At 38.6% G+C, this 18230-nt stretch overlaps 1 protein-coding gene across 1 annotated transcript in view; it reads right to left on the bottom strand.

Moving 5' to 3' along the window:
* SEC14L1 (SEC14 like lipid binding 1) overlaps window positions 1-17196 on the bottom strand; it is a 43336-nt gene extending 26140 nt beyond the window's left edge. The window contains exon 1 of the mRNA XM_009279435.1: window positions 17111-17196. Coding sequence (XP_009277710.1) covers window positions 17111-17173 — 63 coding nt within the window. The 5' untranslated portion in view covers window positions 17174-17196. The remainder of the gene's footprint in view (window positions 1-17110) is intronic.
* Between the last annotated feature and the right edge of the window lie 1034 nt (window positions 17197-18230).

The raw sequence follows: 18230 nt of genomic DNA, 5'->3' as shown, positions 1-18230 counted from the left end.
TGCCCCATCCCTGGAAACGTTCAAGGTCAGGTTGGACGGGGCTCTGAGCAACCTGATCTAGTTGAAGATGTCCCTGCCCACGGCAGGGGGGTTGGACTAGATGGCCTTTAAAGGTCCCTTCCAACCCAAACTCTTCTATGATTCTATGAATATACCTTCATTTTAATATATTAATTTTGGAAGGGGAAAAACTCTTCCACTTTATGAAGAGCAGAATTTCACTGAAGAGAGGAAAATCCAGCCTTTACAAACTGAGCTGTACTTGAGAAGGGTGTGAATAGCAGAGAAGAACTGGCAGAACATTCAATCTGACAGCCGTGCAGATGGCTCTGAGGGGAGAGCTGCATGTGTGGTGGGATGTATTCCGCTGAATCTCTTAAAATGAGAACTGACTGATGTTCACCTGGCAAATGTGAGTAGCCCCTTACCCTAAACTACAGGCAAAAAATTGCAAAACAACTTTCCTTTCTCCCCATCACACTTTACCATGCTGGCAACTGCATCCCGGTCTTATTTTACTTTGCCTCTCTTCTATCCTCCCTCCGTTACAGTCCAAAAGCGTTTTACCCTGTTGTAGCACGCAGGAACAGGATATACTGTCTTCACCCTCCGACCCCTGGTACAAGATTAAATTTGGCCTCTTGAGTATTAATGATGACTATTAAGTATATCCAAGATAAAATAAATAATGCTTCTATAAGTTACACAGGAAAATCAATAGGACAAGTCAATATCAAGACGACAAGCATCTGCTTCATTTTAGAGGCTAAAAAATTCTTGTTTACTACACAAGTGTACAAAGCATTATTGACCTAGGACTTTCTGATTAAGTGATCATTACTGTATTTAGAGTGTAAGCTTACAGGACTGGGAACAAGCAGTGCCTGCACTGTTCACATACAGTCTACCAAAGCAAAGCATGCCCAAGTAATTGCCCCAAATGGCCCAATTGCTTCTACTTTGTAGAAATACACCCCAGCTTTAAAGTTTCAAAACAATGGAGTTAGTCTAAAATTTTCAAAAAGGGGGTTGTTAAAGTTTTATATAATTATGCATCAAATCCCTGAACTACAATGGCTTTTTAGTTTTTGAAGTTTTAATTTTTGTGGTTTTTTTAAATATCAACCACACAAATACATATTGCTATACAAGTTAAGACAAGTACTAACAAGAATCTACTCTGCACAGATTCTGTTCATGAATTCTAACTGAAGATTAATTAATTTCTCAAACAGTGAGAGAAGCAAGCTTGAAAAACAACCTCAGATGTTCTCCAATGTGGTAAACAGAGCTTTCAGGTAGAGTATCTGGGAAGAAAAATTGTCAGTGGTTCAAGAACTTATTGCAGCATGATATTCAGATTGTTATAATGCTGTATTTATAATATTGCACTGAAGCGATGGTCGAATTTATAGCCCAGGTCTACGTCTCTTATATTCAGAAGATCAAGGGCCCAACTGATTCAAGAGAGACTAACACACTGAATTAGTCATGACCACGTAGACATTATTGGATCCTGCACTGGTCTCAAAGTATTCCCTGTGCTTCAAACACCCACAGGTGTTAAACAACCTGTGCTCTAAACAGCCCATACAGCCCTACAAACACAGAAGATCACTATAGAAACCATTTCATTAACATCGCCAGGGCTTCACTTGATCTTGTTAAGAGTATGAAGTGCTAAGACGACTTGCTGTTTACAGTATCCTTGCCTCTAAGAAAGCATTTGAAGCCAGTCAAGCCAGTAAATTGAGCTTTCTCAGCTTGCCTCTCCTTTCGTGGAATGGAAATGAAATTCCTGAGAAATTCTCCAGGAAACCAGGAGCTGAGGGAAATGAAACCAACTATAAGCAGAGGTGGACAAGAAAACATTTCTTTCCCCAGCATTCGCCAAAGCCATTAAATTCTTGCTGCTGACAGCTCCTCTGTCACTCAAGAGTTCTCTGCATGGAAGAAAAGCTTTTATTAGGTGTACAGAAGAGCATAATCCCTACTCCTCCTTGTCATCTTTTGATGCTCATGCTTGTTTAAAGGGGTCCTCTGATTTAATCAAGGTTTCATTGACAAGGATTTCAGACCCTACACTGCTATGAATGACCCACTTATACTTTGCAAACGTCTACACAGAAAGAGGGAGGATGAGAAGAGAGATTTATTCCAATACATTTAAATTCACCCCTTAGCTTAATTATATAAAGCCTTAGCTTTCAACACTTTGTATGAAGAGAGCAAGACTGTTCTGTCCATTTTTACATTTAGCTGTATTAGAAGCCCGTAGTACTTTAAAGTTAAGTAAGTATCCAGTTATGTTTCTTGCATATTCTAAATATACCCTGCTCCTAAATGTATCAACAGAGCTAATGAAATCTATTAGGAATCTTGTGGGTGTCACCACAGAATAAACAATACCTATTTGTTCTACCAAATAGGTTAAAGGCCTGCCGCATGCAAAGCAGGCACAGCAATTTGCTGCTCAAATCCTAGAAAGACAGCAAGAAAGCTTATGACCTTCACATCCATTCTGCAAATTCCTGAAACAGAAAGCGTCTGAAAGCAAGGAGGACATTGCCCACAACCATCACAAAATAACCCAGTATAAAGACTAAACTCAAATTCAATAGCTGCTTCATAATGTTGCATGAAGAGCTTTGATTCAATAAACTAAAAATCTCTATGGAGTCAGGAAACAGCACAGAAGCTATTTCTGTGCTTTAGCTCAAGTAAGTTACTCCAGCCAAGACCATAAAAATTTAGAGACAATTTTTTGTTTGCTTCTGGATCACCACCACTCCAAACAGCACTTACCCCAGTCACTCAAAACATGTACGGGATGTACACAGGGGAAGCAAAACAACCTTTCAGAATAGAGACCGTGCGGCTTTTGACAAGGAACAAAGCTCTGTTACAGATAACAGGAAGTATCAACACGTATCTTCGTGCAGCTCTGTAGACACAGTCCAGGCTACTTCACACTTACTTAATCTCTTTGAAGTCTTCTACAGTGTAAAAGGAACAGCTTCACATTAAATTTCAGGCATAACGATAGTTTATACACACCGCCAACCACAAAAATCATGAAACACCACTGAAATGGTATTATTAATGAAAGTGTATGCTCAATAGCTTGCAGTTAAGAGTGCTGCTTATACAACACATCACACACCACCCTGGGTTTCTGACAACAGGACCTTTCATGTGTTAACAGTGCTACAAAGCACCTTCAAGTGTATGTAATAGCACTAACACACAAAGACCGACATTTCTGTTCATCTCTTTAGTTCAGGCAGCATTTCCATGGTTACAGTGTTGATCACTATTGGCTTTAAGTACATTCCAAATATAGACCAAATGCACAGCTTGGCATTTTAAACAGCCCTAATAACTACCCTGCAGGCTTGTTCTTGTAAGCTAACTTTGAGTCCCTCTGAGGTGCGATGCACTCACAAATATGCTATAGTGCCACCTGAATACTTAGCAAGCATACTGTTCATTATATCACCCAGGTTGTTTGTAAAAGCAGTCACTGAAACCAGACGGATCTTCAAGCAATCTCACCACAGCATCTGCACCATGTTCCAAAACTTTGGTACCCATCTTAAAAATAGGTTTGTCTTGCTTGTGCTTAAACTTCTTTCCTTTGAGGCCACCATGCAGGGATAGCATCAAGAGCCCTACTGAAATCAAAATATCCTTACTGCACAAAACATTACCCCAAACCACGTGCACTTTGGGATATTATCTTAGCTGTCAATCACAGTATACTGTTTGCAACAAGCACGCCTTTAGGTAGCTGTTGCAAAGAATGTTTTGGAGAAATTCATGCTAAGTATGCATTGACTAGATAGGATTATGCATATTAGTATCACTTTCATTAACGGGACTTAGAACTAATTATCTTCCATTGCTATTAAAAGTTATAGAAGACATCAAACCCAACCTCAAGAAGACAGTAACAATTTCAGAAAAAAAAATCCCTTTTTCTTGTAGTAATTTAGAAGGTTTACACACATTTCAGAGTTTTCATTTACATTCTCTGTGAAGCATATGTGAACCAAGCAAGTGCTCATTTTTCTACTTGCATACAAACCAGAAATCAAAAGGATTTCACAGGCAGCTTATTGAAAAGATGGTCCATTGAGATAACACCTACAACTAAGCATCAGTAAAACTCTAAGCTTATCCAAAGAAATACTTGATAATATATATTCATAAAGCATTCTTGACAAATTTGAGTTATACTAACAAAAAAGCATAACATATTTGCTTAAAACTGCCCAAAACCAAAAGCAAGGTGGGGATAGAAGGAAAGGCAAAAAGCAGGAGCAAGGAGTTATTGGGGGACAGGAAAGCCTGAAGCAAACTTCCTCTGTATTGGAGCATAAATGTGTAGGCTATAGAGCTAGTGAGTATCAGCTTGGGCATCCAGTGTTTTCAAGGATGAATAAAGTTACTCCCATATTTTAATGTTTCATTAAAATAATTTAGACCTTATAAATAAAGCAGGAGATTCAAAACAGGCTATGAAGCAATCTTCCAGATAAGTGGAATTTTACTGGGAATTCTACTGTTGAGTTATGCAATTGTGGTAACCAACTTACCAGACCGAGCAAAGAGCTTCTGCTTTCCTGCACCGGAAGAAATAGCCAGACACAGAAACCTTTATTCTCATGAGGGATGTGACCAGTCAAGCCACCCACGTAGGCTGTTTCTATACAGATCACTACTTTATCCCCCTCAGTGTACCCTTCCTGCATGGGTACTATTCAACAGCTGGGCATTTTCATTTCAGAAGAGTGGTCACATAGAGAAGCTTTACTAGCAAAATTATAGTGGCCTGATTGTTGCATGCAGCTGCATGTCATGAAACTGAAAGGGGACTGGCTCTTAACTACCTAAGAACCATTTTGCTACATGCAGAGGCACAATCATCTTCCAGATGAAAAGTAAACTCTTCAATGATTTAATGCAGCTTTATTCGAGCTTTTGGTGGTAACTGTATACTGATTCAGCAGGCAAAACAGTTTGGGGATAAAGAATCTGACCTGAAGTCAAGGGCCAACATTCCATCTTTTATCTGTAAAAGATGATCTTTAATAACCACAGGCATGCCTCAATGGTACTTTAATTGGAAGAGTGGTTTCTTTAAAACAGATACAAGTCATTTGTGGTTTGCTTAAATAAATTTGCACAGCTGGAACTGTGTAATACTTGATTCTCTGTGTGGGAGCCTGAATGTCCATCTTCAGAGAACAAATGAATCACCAGGGTGGGATTTGAGGAGAAAGTGGATAGCCAGTGTAAGAGTTAAGAGTTACACCTGTTTGCCTCCCAGACACTCACAAAAGGATCATTAATCCTTTTCCTCCCTCCAAGAAGTCCAGAGAACCCAAAAGAGCCCAAGGCATAGTGCCACTCCACTAAAGAGTGAGCGAGGCTAACTCCAATTGCAGCCTCTGCACAATCTTGAGACATGAATCTCTAAAACAAGAAGCTAAAATAGAGAAGTTGGACAAGTACCACTCCTTCCTCAAGAAAAAAAGATTAAGAACAGAAAACCCAAACTTGCTGAATGTAAATAAAATAATTTTAATCCTCCTTTCCTTTGGAGTAAGCTGGGAAAGCCCGATCACTCAGGTTAGGCTGGCTTGTGACTGGAAGACCAATATCAAATTGCTGGTTATGAAAAAAACAACTGACATTGCTCTGGTCTAGGTTGAAGGTGGAACTTCAAGGACAGACTTTATAGCGATGCTATAAGTTGCTCTTCAGTATACACAGACCTTAGCTGACTTAGTGGGGGCAATAGCAATATCAGATTGACTTGCAATTTCACTTTAACTTGTTTATATTAAATGCATGCGCAAAACTGTTCTACAGAGAAAATGATGCCCATGTTCCAGGCAAGACAGATGGAAATCAGTTCTGACTCAGAAGCCACGTAGCTCTGAGCACAACACTTTGTTTGACACAATGTGCCCTGCAATTAGAGTCAACTTCAGTAGTTTCTAGGATAGGAAACTTGGCTTCTGACCCCAATTGCACAGGACATGACTGTTTTGGCTCAAGGTTAAAGTACTATGGAGAAGAGTCTGACCTCCAAAAGAGCATCACAGTAAAGGCTGGCAACAGGCCAGTGAAAGCTTAAATGCTTGGAGACGGACATGTGATTCCCAGGGAATGTGAGCTATTCTCAAGCACTTCCTATTTCTCCACAGCAATGGCAATATATAAACCTTTACACAGGTTTGAAATTTTTAAGATACACATACCAAAATAACTCTAAACCATTAAGCTTGTCTTACCATTGCTTGTAAATAACCACTACTTGTCCCACAGCAGCTGAACAATGACACATATGTTCTGCATCGCTAACAGGCATCTCAAATGCACAGGATATGGTACTTAGCTTCCCCTTTCCTTTCCAGTTAACAAAATTGCATGTCTGGTTCCTCTGCAGTCAGTTTTACTTTAAAATTCAGCTGCAATCCTACTGTGTCCACTGAGGATCTATTTTTGGAAGAGTCAGATATTCCTTACTGCTCTATTGCTCCATGTTTAAGTCTCACTTTTATGAGTCCTACAATTGGTATTCGTCACTTTTTTGGTCTTAGAATCATAGACACTTTCAATAAGCAGGTCTGTTAAAACAAGTTTAACATCTGGAATATGTTAGGATGTTTTAAATAAAATTATTACTATGTAGACAAAATCTAATTTATGAGTGGGGAAGGAAAGGATGACTACAGCATTGCTACAGTATAGGCTCAGAATTCCTCATCAGACCATTGTCTGAAAGGTTAAAGACTTGTACTACCACAAAGTCTCCTGATCTCCATACAGATTAACATGAAGGTTCAGCGAAACAGGTTTGACTTCATTGTCTCAGACTGCACCCACCAGGTTTTAATTTGGCCCAGAGGCAATTGGCCTCTAAGCACTGCAAGAGTGATTTCACTCCACCAAGACTGTAATCAGTACAGTAAAGAAAGCTTTGCCAAAAGGGCATAATTCAAGATAAGTAGCACAGCTCAACTGTAAAGGTCTCTGTTTGGCTTTTGGACCAGCAAAATACCAGCTTCCAGGTAGAGAGCAGCTGTACTCTATTAAGCAAACCAATTAAAATTTATTAAGTACATCAATTAAATCTTGACCATTCACTAATGTCAATGGCATGTCATCAAAATGCAGCATGATAGGGTCTGGGGCCTGCAAACAATTTACCTCTTAAGCTAGGAAGTTAAATGTAATATTTAAAAAATCTTAACCTTACATACATGTCTGATGTATCCGGAGATGCCTCAAAAAGGTTAGAAATTGATGGTGGAAGATCAACAGTACAGAACAACAGTGGTTCCTCATATGGAATCATAAACTATTAAACAGGCTAAGACTCATCACAATGAAAAAGAGTAATTTAAAAACTGAGGGAGATATCTTACAGATCTAACAGGGCAAGCAGCACAAAGAATGTGAATAGGGTTTTATTGCCTTTTCTAACACAAGGAGCAGATGGTGTGAAGCTGAGCGAGCAGGAGCCAGGGTCTAGATGAAGGATACATCTCGACAGAGCATGTCATGAAGCACAAACTCCTGCTGGAGGGTGTCACAATAGAATTTACTTGGCTCCAGAAAGGAATTGGGCAGGCACAATAAAGAAACCACATGCAGCATATTATAGACAACGGGCACATTCTGGACCAGAAGGGCTGTCAAGACACATAGCTGTAGGATGAAAGAGTATCCTGAGAGAGCATTACCATATTTTTGTATCATTCTTATCCTCTTCCCTAGAGGCAGATACTGCCCTTGGCCACTGCCAGATACATAGCACACTAGCTAAATAGGCCTTATGGTGCAATTCAGTACTGTGAATCTCATTAAGAGACAGAATACAATCCTTTTCCCCACATCCAAACACATCATTAAGATATCAATAACCAGGTAATACCACTGCTAGATGCATCATTAGCATGTTAAGGTGGTACAACTTCTGCACCCCTGAATCTGCTCCCCAATAAAATACAAACAGAAAGACACCACCTAGCTTCAAAAGATAAGCCAATTAAAAAAAGAACAGTAAAGACCCCTTTGATTCTTTTCTAAAAAGCAATTAAAATCATAGATTATAGACCACCAGTTCTCTGTTCCTTACCCTCCTTTACAGCAAAGAAAGGCAGACAGACAAAAGCAAGAATCGGTTTAGTCAACACAGAACAAACAAGTTCAAGTGAAATTGCTTTAAATCCTGTTCATCACAACATCAGTGGCTGCACCATGCAGACCATGAAACACTTCAATAGAAATAAGTAACTTCATGGAGCCACGAATTCAGTAATGAAGAATTTATCCACAGGCCAATGAATTGCACAGCAAAGAGAGTTCTGCAAATTAAGTAGTATAATTTACACACCAAATGAAATAGCCAGAAAAACGTCCTCTGGAAAGGATTCCGCTGACTGATGTTCCTGAACTGGACTTAATGTCTATGGCATTCACATTTTACTCTAAACGAAGAGATACAATGCACTCAAGAAAGGAAGTGCTCTCATCAGGAAACTAACTGTTCCCCTTCTGTTGTGGCACAAACAAATATAAGTGACACATCGCCATCCTGACCATCACCAGAGAAATATTCATTTTCACAAAATGAGATCTATTATTATCAAAGCAATATGATATAATATTACAGCAGCAGTAGGCAAGGCACAAAATTATCAGAGGCTGACATGTTAAGAGGTTTGCAATGCAGTTTTCAACCGTTACACAGATTGATCTGCATATATTCCAAAACCCACCTATACTCAAGTTTTGAGAACGTAAATAACGTCAGAATGAAAACAGCTGTAATTAACCAAGTAATCCAAAATGTACATAACCCTACAGATTTAGATATTTAACTTCATAAATCTGACCGCGACAAAGTCTTGAAATGCTAATTTAAAAGAACCCAAACATATAGAATAAGAATTAAAACAGTTTAAGTAAAAATTCATTTTTAATACAAAAGGGTAGCTTCTCTTTGCTCCCTCCCACAATCCCTCTGCTGTCACCAGAGTTAAAGCTGTTAAGCTCCAAGAGCCCTGTGATATTTTTATTTTCAAATTTACTGATATATAGTCCCCAAACCTTATTATCATAAAGCAAAATCCAAGAGGAATCCAAGACAGAAAATGTTCAAATCTGAAGTTTCATACATGAATACAAAGCAAGAAAGCCAACCAGTCAGCTCGCATGCTACCCCATTAGATCATACAAAATACTTTTTAATTTTCATTTTTCTAAGGTAAGGACAGATTCCCTTTTATGCCAAAGCAACTCTCAGAATCCACAACTCCAAGCCATTAAAGCACAATTTGCAAATACTTTGCACTGCTAAATAATACCAGGCCTGAAGACTGCTGAATCAAGTTTCTAATGGCCCCTTCATTTACTGTTACAGCAACGGCCTTCAGCATTTTTCAAACTGCAGAACCCTAATTATTTCCCCATGGAATCAAGGGCTCCCACAGCACAACATGTACTGACAAACGCCCTGCTGAGTTGCTCGCTCTTTCTTGTGGCCAGCTGCCACGAGCTCACTAACAGCACAGGAGGGGACGAGAACCTGCTCCCACAGGGGTGCTTATCAGCCTTAAGTGAGCCTGGTGAGGAGATCAGGCTGACAAGGTATTTATTTTCCTTTTTTCCAAGACAGCTTTTGACCATCCTGTCTCCCTAAAGTGGCTTGCTGATGAACGTGTCTTTGCAAGAAAGCAACAAGAGCAAGCTGGAACACCAGCTTAGCTGTAATGGGAAACCACATACTCGGTTATGTTTCTCTGACCCTTAGAAGAGAAAGCCCATGAACCACAAGCTGAAAACCTCAGTAGACTGGGCAGAAATCAGTATTACTTGAGCAAGAGCAACGCAGAGAAGAGCCAAGACCCTGGGACCTGATCTCAAATTTTGATGGCTCATTGCTTGCTTGTACTCTTGGCAACGCTGCCCCACGCTGCGGTGGAGCCCAGATGATGCCAGACAGCCCTTCCAACACAGGCCTTCCAGCCACGTTGCCACCATTATCTTCCACCAGCGTGAGTTCTTGGCATGACTCTCGCCTCAAACATCACTGACTGATTACAACCGAAACAAGCTGCATGCAAATTGACTGTGAGAGCGCCAAATTATTAAATTACCTGTAATAGGCCCTACTCAAGATTTTACCTGAGCTGCTAACCTGGCCTGTCTTAACTATATCATAAAAGTGAGATAAAAAGAGTTAATAATTCAGCTTAACAGCCTAGTTCTTAATTTAGAATATATACACAGTAATTTTAAACTACATGAAAAATTTGAAGACAAATTCACTTGGGAGAAAAGAAAATAGACCATTTAAGACTAACCTGTAATTAATTTTAACTTGAGCTAATTAATAGATTTCCTTGCAAATTCTCAGAAGATTCACTCTATATTCAGAACGCAACAGTTTTAAGATCACATGGCCGCCCTCATTCCAGAAACACACTGAATTCAAACTAAATGCAAAGCAAAACCAATCTCGGTTATGAAAATCACAATGAATACCCCTCAACTCTGTGTTCCAGAATCTGGACTCTGATTGAATGTGCTTTATGGAGAGTCCTCAGGGGCTGCTTCCAATCCCTCAGGGTCTCCTTCTACTCCCTCTTTCATGGTGTGCTTGTTTCCTAAAAGCATACCAGCTGAAATATTCTGCTCTAAGACAGCAGTAAGAGCTCCACAGGAACAGGAAACACAGATTGCTCATGCTGGAGGTGCACGTAACTGGCCACACCATACAGAAGCACCTCATTCTACGTCTCCAGCCGACGTCACTGATTTGTAAGCAACCTCTGGCTCCTCATTGGACATGTTTTTAGAATGAAAAAAAAATACACCATATCTCCTTCCCATGAGGTTTTAAAGGCTTTTTACACATACTTCTTAATGGCTAACCACACATTAAGTTACAAGCATGAAGTTACACCTTTTCCAGATCACAACTGTAGTATCACAGGTGTCTAGGACTCTGCGGAACGTGTTAACCACTTCCTTTCTGCCAGGTTCCCACATGTTGTCATGGCTTATCTCATTATTCTCATGCTAAACCGAAAACACAGCACTGTACCAGCTGCTAGGAAGAAAATTAACTCTATCCCAGCCGAAACCAGGACACGTTTAACAGATTTTTAACTCAAAGGCAACATTATTTGGCTGATCAACAGATCCTAGAGCGGCACTTTGCACCAGTCTCAGAGCTAAAACACCTGCGAAGGGTGAAAAGCTTGGAGTGCTTTCAGAACAAAGCAACAAGAACTGTTTTGATACATATTTTTCTTCTATTGACACCTTTCAGAGTTTGACAGTAGTGGTGTTTTAGCTTTTAAAGTGTAAAAGACTTGTTAAAAAAATGACTAAAAGCATTTGGCGAACAAGAGAACTGCAGCTGTCAGCTACAGTCAGGTCATGTGTTTGCCCACAAAAAACAGGAAACAGCTAGCCATGAAAATATCTAAGCAGGCCATGAAACAACACGTAAATTGCACAGCAAGCAGGCTGCTAAGTCAATATTTTTCCCTAGTGCTCAACTTAACTCTTATGTTTTTTAACCACGGCTCATTCCAAACAAGTGGCCAAAAATTCATTTGTTCTTACAATGTGTGCTAACACAAGAGACCATCAACAACGCCATAAAACAGCAGTTAAACTGCAGACACTTATTCAAAAATAAGAAAATCCATACAAGGCCCTGTTCCACCGCAGTTTTACCAACGCATTTCCAACAGTAAATAAGCCTGAATTTTCAACAAAGACAGGAAGCAAAGTAGATGAGAGTCTGGGAGTCATACAACACAAGGGAAAACCGCTGAGCGGTTTCAGCAGTGGACACTCATTTGCTCCGTTCCCCAGGCTTTAACTATCCAAGACAAATCCTCAAGAAGGTTCACCGCATCGGGGTAATAAATGACTTCTCAGTACATTTAAAGCCTACTTTGTGCTTTCAAAAGCACTTGGAGAACGGCTTCCGTTTTCTCATCGGCCTCTCAGCCCCTCTTCACATGATGTGTGGAATGCATTTTTTCCAAGAAAGAAAGTGAGACTAGAAGGAATAAAAACTGTAGGGATTTATGAGCAGGTGTGGCACTTAACTTGATACATAGTTATTTTTTTTAAATGACATTATAAAGTAATAACCTTTAAAATTAAAACATGATGTACTACCTGATCAGGAACCTCATTACAATCTAGATCAAGGGATTACACTTTGATTTGTCAATCTGAAAAAAAACAGATAATTTTTTTCTAATCTACTCTATCATTAGAGTGTATTTATGCCATCTACAATGTTATTACTTTCCTGTAATTTAGGGATACTTTAAATCATGGAGATTTACCTTAAACATTGTTTTTTTCAGATCTATAAAACCAAAGAAAGCCAGTCAGCCTGTTGTCCAAAAGCAGCAAATTTGAACCATTAAAATTACAATATAATCAAAAGGGCACTATATATTATACATACTAAGAAAGAAAGATTTATGCTTTAGATACTTTAGATATTCTATCAGAACAAAGGGAAAACATGAGACCAAATTTTTTTTTTAAAGGATTTTGATGAGAATATGTAGTTTGGAAGGAAGTAGTTTTCAGCCTCAAGGCAATGCAAGATTAACTGCTATTTTTATTTTAAAATAAAGATCAAATGCGTTATTTCCACAACTGCAAGCTCCTGACATTGATGACTAGTTTACCTACAGACTTCTCTTCATTGTTTGGCACCAGTGGAAGATGACAAATGCCAGGAACTTTAACAAAGTGGAAACATTATTTTAGGTATTCAAAAGACTGCAAAATACCTTTGAAAGTCTGTCTCCTGTCACAGGCAAATTTGAAAATCTTAGTTTTCACAAAGCCACATGTTCTTAAAATCTACGTTAATTTGACTAAATGTAACAGGACAGGATTAGAGCACACTTGCTGTGTTCAGTCATGTTACTATTCATACTTATTTCTGAAACTAAGTAATTTGTGGCTGTAAATAGGACATTTTCTAAAGGGGCTGAAGAGCAATAAATTTTCCACCAAGCTTCCAGAAACTCAAAAAGAACCTCTGGTCAATGGTTCAATTTAATTTTTTTTTTCAAAAATCTTACTTATTTTCCATTTGCATAAATTCCACTCTTGGAATGCCATGGTTTATTATTATTTAAATTTACCTTAGAAGTTAAACTCAAGGGGAATTATCTAACACATCAGACTCAAAATGAGCTGTGAATCTCCAAAGTTAATTTTACCCTCACGTATGTTAAGAAGGCTTCAAGATTCAAGTTCTTAACTGTCTTTTAACATTAAGAACTACTTATTCAGCAAAGTCCCTACATCACTTTAAATGTAAACCTCTTTAAAGCTAATATCAAAAACTGAATCTACAATCTTTAAAAGTTTTATAAAAGCAGCTTCTCAGTTTTTCTCCAATACATTTAACCTTGGTAACTTGACAAGCGAGTCTAAGTAAACAGTCATTTTTCCACATTTCAGCTGCTTCCAGCATTACGTAAACTTCAACATGAACAGGAGGAAAAAACAAGGCAAGATTCTATTCAGTCTGATGAACAGCTGTGCAAGTTGGTTGGTTCTTTTTTTAAAATATATATACATACACACAGAGTTTTCAAGAAATTGATTATGACAGATATGCCACAGAGCAGCCAGAAGTCATTGTGTCAGCATTGGTAACCATTTGGTGAAATCATATTGCCTGTGTTAGGTATGTTGGACTAAAATGCGATAATTTCTAGCCCATGATTCTAGAATCTTTTCAAGTTCGGGAGAGAGTTTCATTAGAAGATTTGCATCCAGTTCTTACTGTTTTCAAAGCAACTTAGGTATTTTCTGGAACCGCACAATTCGCCAGTAACAGGAAATCTTCAGGGGAAGTAGCTTAGATTTTATGTAGATTGCCTTTAGTGATAAAGGCAGGCAAGAGGCATGCAGCAATGGATCTCCCAACTCTCTACCAACAACAGTACTTCACCAGTTCTCTCGCAGACTTGAGAGATAAGGGGTTGTGCCTTAAAGTATATTGTCACAGAGATACATCAGGGCTCAACAGATGATTTCTGGATTTCAGTGGAGAGGCATAAGAGAGAAACTTATTTTCAACACCAATTCAACTTAGAAAAAGAATTTGCACTGCGTCTATTTTAAAAGTCTTTATATCATAATTGTCTGCAAAACACTCGTCAATCTTGGTTTAGATCAAAGTGGAATTAAATCCAGTTTTCTGTCTTAATATAGCTGCACTCACCCTTCATGAGAGAACAAAGTTCTCTCAAAACACACTGGAGCAGCATGAATGGAATGCTGATTGTACTTTATTCTCCCTCAAGTACCTCTTTGAAACCCAGGAAAGGAAAAGTGGGCAAATAGGAAGTTTGTAGTGTAAATGACCCATTCTGCAAGTGGCATTCACTTGGTTGCTTGTAGAAAAGAATTTTATGCTGATTTCTCTATCTGAAAGCTTAATATTAGTCTGACTTAATGAGTTCCACTTTGTAGTTGGAACACATATCATCCAGGAAATCCTTACAGTCCACATGGGCTTCACTGACACTGGTGATCTTCATTACTACTCCATAGAATGAATTACCTCTTCAGCTCCATGAAACTCTCAGGGAATGGAGGACGATTTTTCCAAATAAAATTTTTAAAAGTACTCAGCACCTTCAGACAAGATGAGATCCCACGCAACAAGACCCAGGCTAGAAACAGTGATTTCTGTTAGACAACTCAGCATAAAGAACACCGCTGCCACATTGACCAAAGGTTTGTTCGAGAGGCTTTTTACTGACAGCTGAGAGTTTCTGGTGTGTGTGTTTAAACCTCTATTTGAGGACACATTCTCTCAAAGGTTGGGTGCATACGAAAGAGAGGGATGGATTAAAAAAACCAAACAAACAAAAAACGTATTGTTCAAGTTGTTTGCTAGGTTGGTACATACCAGGATGTGTTCCTCATCCCAGAAAAGCTGCTGATACAGTTAAAATAACATTATAGCACTTTTTTTTGTTGAGAATATGCAACATAGTACTTCCACTTTAGTGAGCACAAAATTTGACAGGAATATTCCTTCCAGAAATACTTCATCAACTTACGTAATCACTATTCAACCAAGGGAAAACAGTAACAAAAAGCATCAAACTATCATATACTGTTTATATTCTTTAAAGAATTTGGCACATGGAGGCACTCCTCTACATACTTCAGAAAATGCCTGAACAGTTTTGATAGATCACCACCAGGAATTTTATACGTTTTAAAAAACAGTCATATTACAGAAGCAACATGGCAGGAGAAGGATGTTCATCCAGTGATCACATCCCGAACAAGTTCAAGTGATAAGTCGCTGCCCTGACACCGACGAAATAAATCATACGTATTATCGCCAATCTAAACTTTTAGTCTCAGAAAGCATCCTGTTCAGCTGACTCTGTCTTTTAATAAACATTCTTCTCCTCTTAGTTCACTGGTTTATTTTTTCAACTATTGTTTTCTCCTAGTTGCATATGCAGTATAGCCTCTTTCTTTCCAAAGGAGAAAAAAACCTTTCATGTAAGAGAAGATTTAATATTTGTTAAAGATTATTCTTCAAACATTATCCCCAAGTTACAGAACAGTTTGAGAACTCAAAGTTAATATTAATAGTCAGAAGTGTTTCTAATTACACCCAATAAAGCATTGTGAAAAATCCTGATGTCAGCATTTTAACTCAAAATAGCCTTGAAGAAATAACTTAAGAAGAATTTTTGCCTTCAATTCAACAGCAAGGTAAAGACGCCTCAGTTCAGCAAACAGCTAGAGATTTTTGTCCTAGAAACTCATTTCTGTTGACTGATCTGAAAACAAGAACCAGTACTTCACTGAAGGCCAAAGTTACACACACAATCAAATTTAAATTAGAAACCATCTGAAGCCTAGCTGTCAGAGTGTAGTAAGGTCCTAAAAGACCTTCAACATATCGCAGTCAGATTCTTCACCACTCATGAAAATAATCACTCTCTGCCTTGAAGTGTTTGCAAGAGCAAGACCTGCATGTGTAACACTGGAAGCTGCTTCAGGAATAAGATAAAAAGAAATTCAAGTATTCCCCTTAGAGCGAGCTAATCCTTTTTAGCACTGTGACTGTGAAGGATCACTTCTGTAAGGAACTCTGCACTCCAAACCATGTGATCTATCTAAATATTTACACTATGAACACTATTAAAACTCTCCTCTGAAGCCATTAAACATAGTATTTTCAGCAAGTGAAACAAAAACAATTACTATTTAGATTATTATTTAGTTTTAACTGTTCTTATCAGGTAGAAGCTGACCTGACTGCTCTCCTCAACTGCTCTTCATAACTCATGAGAGCCACACAGCTGTTGTTTTGGCTGAATATACTTTAAAATGTCAAATACCTACTTCCTTTCTGTTTTCTAAAAGAAAAAAGGAAGGGAGAGGGGGAGAGAGAAAGAAGAGGGAACCTAATTAGGATTTTCTTCTTTGTTACTATTTGTAACATTGGCACACAAGTTAGCAATCATGCACCCAAAAGGCTTTTTGTTCATCTCTCTGACCTCCGTAGCAATAGTTTTGGTGGTTTTTTCCCCTCCCCCCCTAAAGTATTACCAATGCTCAGAATGCTTTCTCCTCTTTTCGTTCAGGCTTATCCTTGCTTTCATGGCTTTCCCTGTGCTCTCTAGTCCTGTAAACTCTATACTGATGAAGATACAACCACAACAATCTTTTAATCAATGTACTTGACACTTTCTCCCATGCTAGAATAGATTGCTCCCAGTAATCAACTGGGAAGTACACTTGAAGCCCACTTTTACTCTAACTTTAAAATAAATCTATGAACTATATCTAAACTTTGGGAGAAAGAGAGAACGCATTATGTAAAAAAATACTCTGGGTAGAGAAGCAACCATCAAAACACATATCTCATATTCTGTATATCATTTCAGATTTGTATCTTCTGTGTTCTACAGTACCTGTCAAACGGAGCCCAGTAACTACTTAGCAATACAAGGAACTGTGAAGGAAGAAAATTACAGCAAAAATTAATACTTACAGCCATAATTAACTCAAAAGGGTGTTTATACACCCGTACGGGGGATTGATACTTCTGCACCATAGCTGCAGTTAGTAAGATCAACTCAAACCTGAAAAAGAAATTTTTAAAACCATCTGTCAAATGTAGGAAGCCATTTTCAGTCTTCTCTTACAATTATTCCGAGTGTGACCACACTAGCAATTCTATAGGAAATTCTTCACAATTCCTTGACGACTCCTCTTTTTTTGGGAAGATGCAATGGGGCCCTGAAAAGCTATGCATATTTTTGTCAGAAATGACTTATCATTTCTTCCAAAGGCGACAGAAAATTAGCACATTTTCAGTCCAGTTTTAGTAACAAGTCTTCACCACACTTTATGACTCTTCATCAGGATGGTGAGACTTCCTGTGCTGCTGCCGAGAACCAAACATTGACACATACCGGCTAAAGGCAGAAAAGCACTGCCCTGTCCCCCAGCACAGTAAGTGGGCGGCCTGGCTTATAAATGACTCTGAACTGGGATTGGTTTAAAAAAAAAAACAACAGAAATAAAAAAGGAGGTTAAAAAAATATACCAAGTGTTAAAAAACCTTGTTTTCAGAAAGAAAGAAAAAAAAAATGGATCACTACACCAAAACGATGTAAGGCATTCCTTCATCATATTCAAATCAAATTAAGACTTTTGAGAGAGAAACTTGAGAGAGCTGGGGAAGAAACAAACCTTACAGAAACTACAAACATTCCAATTTATGGCCAAAAAAAAATTCACTAGCAAAAAACAGACAGGAGCTATTCCAATGGCTTCGTGTCTGCTTTCCCCAGCAAAGTGTTTGACTCAAACTCTCTTGAATGAGACTTTGAATGAGAGTTTGACCCAAACTCTCTTCTCTTTTATTGAAAAAACACTGGCAGTAGCACTCGCAGATGAAACCACAGGCTGCTAGCCAGACTCATTTTGGCAAGAAGCGGCTTTATTACAGTAAGTCAGCTTTACTTTTATTTTTTTTAACGCGTTCTCACGTTATCTACAGTGCTTCTGGAAAGCGTTATCAGCTCCAGCTAAGGAGTACGGCAGATGGGCACCGCAGCTTCTCAGACACGAGAAGCAGAAAACAATAAATCCAAGAGTCACAAGAA

Source organism: Aptenodytes forsteri, unplaced genomic scaffold, assembly GCF_000699145.1.
Source record: "Aptenodytes forsteri isolate BGI_AS27 unplaced genomic scaffold, ASM69914v1 Scaffold243, whole genome shotgun sequence".
NCBI lineage: Eukaryota > Metazoa > Chordata > Aves > Sphenisciformes > Spheniscidae > Aptenodytes > Aptenodytes forsteri.
This window is presented reverse-complemented; position numbering and strand designations above follow the sequence as displayed.